Raw genomic sequence first — 3,029 nt, 5'->3', positions numbered from 1 at the left:
TCTAATGCAATGATCCTACAATTGCAAATTCTTATTAATCAAAATTTTCTTACATCAACCTTAGATAATTATTTATGTAGACTTCAAACCTTAAAAATAAAGAAATGAAAGAAATCCTGATAAAAAAGAAAGATATTAAACATACTAAAAATCCAAAATATTTTAAATAGATTCAAAATATAAAAGATAGAAATTATCAAAAATACCTAAATACTAAACTTGACAAATAATAATAAAAATACTAAAATTACTCTTTTAACCTATTATACATCTAAGTTTTATTCACGTACATTGTAATATAATGAGAAAAAAAATTATAACATTATTAAACATGTAAAACTAAACAACTAAGCATGCATATAGTTTAAAATTAAATTTAATTAAATCATTAAAGAATCATTCATGATATACCTAAAACTGGTGCATAAAGAAGCTAACTAGAGTCTCTCCAAAGAAAATGCCTTCACAAATAATGCATACACAAATAAGATTATGAAATCAACAATCAAATATAAGTGTGTCTAAAACAACAAACATTTCTAGAATTTCATGCCCACCTAACAAATACCAAGCACTTGATCGGGCAAGCTCGTGGCCAGGTCTAGCTAAGGCCGCGATCGAGCACGCAGCTGCCTGAGTTGACGATCGACCAAGCTCACAAGCAGGGCTAATTGATCAAGGCAGCCAGCGAAGCTCACAACCGGCCAAGCTGAGATTGGCCAAGCAAAGGCCGGCCAAACTCTCAATCAGGGTTGATTCCATCGCTAATTAATGGGATTCTTGTAGAGCGAATAGCGGAAACACCCTCGTGCAATGTAAACTAAGTTTATGTATAGAAGAGACCCTTCCTCAGGATCTATATTGGCAGGAACTTAAACACTGTGCTGTTTTTTTAAAAAAAAAAAATCAAACATTTTAAGATCAAATCTACCAATTTGATAAACTTTGCGATCAAATACATTGATTGGATGAGTTCTACTTCCCATCCCTTATTCCATATTTTTATTTAAAGCAACAAAGTCTCTTGTATAACACCACACCAATTGAAGTTTTTCTTCATTTCACTGCACCGTACCACTTAAATTGATGTCTTCAGGAGCTAACGAAGGGGCAGCCCCCAGCAGCCTCGCCCTGCGCTAAAGGCGCACCTTTCAGGAAGCTCGACAGGAAATCTCCACGCTCGTAGAACAGTTCCACATTCTCCACCCTCGTCTCCTCATTCACCTATTTAATTAACCACAAAAATGAACTTGATCCTATATATATATATAATAATAATGATCAGAAATTAATACAGCCGAACATGCAAGCTCGTGCCAATAGTTAATTAATTACGTACGTGAAAGATGCCAACGCCCGAGAACTGGACGAGTTCTCCAGTGGGAGCGTGGCCCTTGAAGGGCCCCTCCATGTAGCTCCAGTGGCGGAAACTGTACGCTACCACCGGCGGGCCGCTGTAGACTTGCAGTATCTCCAAAGCAAACCCCCGCGGGAACGTGGTGGCGAACTCCTTTGACGACGACTGCCTCGTCTCCTCTTCAGGGTCGTAGATGCGCAGCTCCTTGGGCAAGTTGGTCTGCAGGAAGGCGTTGTAACTGCCCCCTATCTCACCGATTTCCGCAGAGGTGAGTCCTTTCCTCCCTACAGGCATAAACACACACACACCACACACACAGAGTACTCAAGATCGGATTTGACGCAAACAAATGCAATTAATAATTAATCAATTACCATTGACGCTCAATCTGAACTTCTCGATGTTGACAGATTTGAAGTCCTGTGGGCGCACCTTGTGGACCAGCTCCATCTCCCAGGTCTTCACCATTCGCTGTACCTTTTCTTCTAGAGATCCAACAGGCCATATCTGCGTAGAAATTAATTAACTATGCAAATCAGATCGATGATGGAATAGACGATCAGCGATGTTTACGATCGCATACGTTGGTTCGGCCCTCTTCGAAGAGCTTGTTGACGACGTCGTAGTTCGGAGGAGCACCAAACCTCCACACCGTGTCCTTTTCGCCCTCCCCGGAGATGAAGGAGCGGTAGGGGTCCTCGCCTGCAACTGCCATGGCCAGTATATCTGTAGCTGGGTCGGAATTAATTGTCTACAAGGCCGATCGATCTAACTTGTAAGTCGAGGTTGAGATATATATAGAAGGGTGGCAAAGTCATTGAAAAATCAACGATCAATGCCGACAGTCGCAGTTCGTTGTCGGGATTGCGTGTGGCTAACTAAATCCCGTGTGAAAACCGATGGAATTTGGTTGCCTGGAAATTTCATATTGCATGATGACTTCATCGGAAACGACGGAAAGGGAACTTCCTTATAGTCTTCGTGGGCTTAATTAGCCATGAAAACCTCATCTAGTTTGAGTGGGCAAAATTACGCCATTTGCACGATTGTCTTTGCGATGAAAGAAAAAACCATCCAATTTTGTTAGCAAAGAGGTGCAGAAGAAATTGAGTTTTACAAATAATTAACAAAGAGTACATTGCACGACACTATTAATTTCAACTATCTGTCATGAAAATTAGGTTGGATAAAATAATCTGTTGGAGATATTTAGGATTTTATCAAAATTAAATTCAATTTATTTATAGAGATAATCTAAGTTGATAATCTTAGACTATCAGCAGAGTCTGATTTCTACTAATTGTTGAGTGTAGACTAAGCTCCGAGTCCGAGCAACAAAGTTCGAGCGGACTGACGAGTCGGGCGGACAAGAAATAGATTGGCCGACGGAGAAGAGTGCAGATTGATGGGCCGAGCGAGTGAGCGATCAACCCCGCATCTGAGTCGCATAGCAGAAAGACCAACTGGGAAGTAAGGCCGAGCAAGTTTGACCGAACAGAGCAGTTGACCGGGCGAAAGGTTGGTCGAGTGAGCAGACAGGCTGATCAGCGAGTGGCTGGTGGAGCAAAGCAGTTGAGTGGTCGGTCGAGCAGAGCAGCAAAGTAACCGAATGAGCGAAAGGGTGGCCGAACGAACGAGCAACCGAGCGAGTGTGCGGTCGGCCGGGCAAAAG

General features: G+C 41.8%; 1 protein-coding gene across 1 annotated transcript; it reads right to left on the bottom strand.

Moving 5' to 3' along the window:
* Positions 1 to 897: 897 nt before the first annotated feature.
* LOC122054123 (pathogen-related protein-like) lies at positions 898 to 2,106 on the bottom strand. The gene is made up of 4 exons (XM_042615949.1): positions 1,941 to 2,106; positions 1,732 to 1,864; positions 1,340 to 1,641; positions 898 to 1,224 (listed from the first exon to the last, which is right to left on the bottom strand). The coding sequence occupies exons 1-4, from the start codon at positions 2,070 to 2,072 to the stop codon at positions 1,093 to 1,095; spliced, it is 699 nt and encodes a 232-aa protein (XP_042471883.1). The 5' UTR covers positions 2,073 to 2,106; the 3' UTR covers positions 898 to 1,092.
* Between the last annotated feature and the right edge of the window lie 923 nt (positions 2,107 to 3,029).

This window comes from Zingiber officinale, chromosome 3A, assembly GCF_018446385.1.
Source record: "Zingiber officinale cultivar Zhangliang chromosome 3A, Zo_v1.1, whole genome shotgun sequence".
NCBI lineage: Eukaryota > Viridiplantae > Streptophyta > Magnoliopsida > Zingiberales > Zingiberaceae > Zingiber > Zingiber officinale.
This window is presented reverse-complemented; position numbering and strand designations above follow the sequence as displayed.

Excerpts from the sequence above, each read along its gene's own strand:
- LOC122054123 (XM_042615949.1), bottom strand. The coding sequence starts at position 2,072 with ATGGCAGTTGCAGGCGAGGACCCCTACCGCTCCTTCATCTCCGGGGAG. Across the intron at positions 1,642-1,731 it reads GTTCAGATTGAGCGTCAATG|GGAGGAAAGGACTCACCTCT; the intron begins GTAATTGATTAA and ends TTATGCCTGTAG. Across the intron at positions 1,225-1,339 it reads CGGGCGTTGGCATCTTTCAC|GTGAATGAGGAGACGAGGGT; the intron begins GTACGTAATTAA and ends TTAATTAAATAG.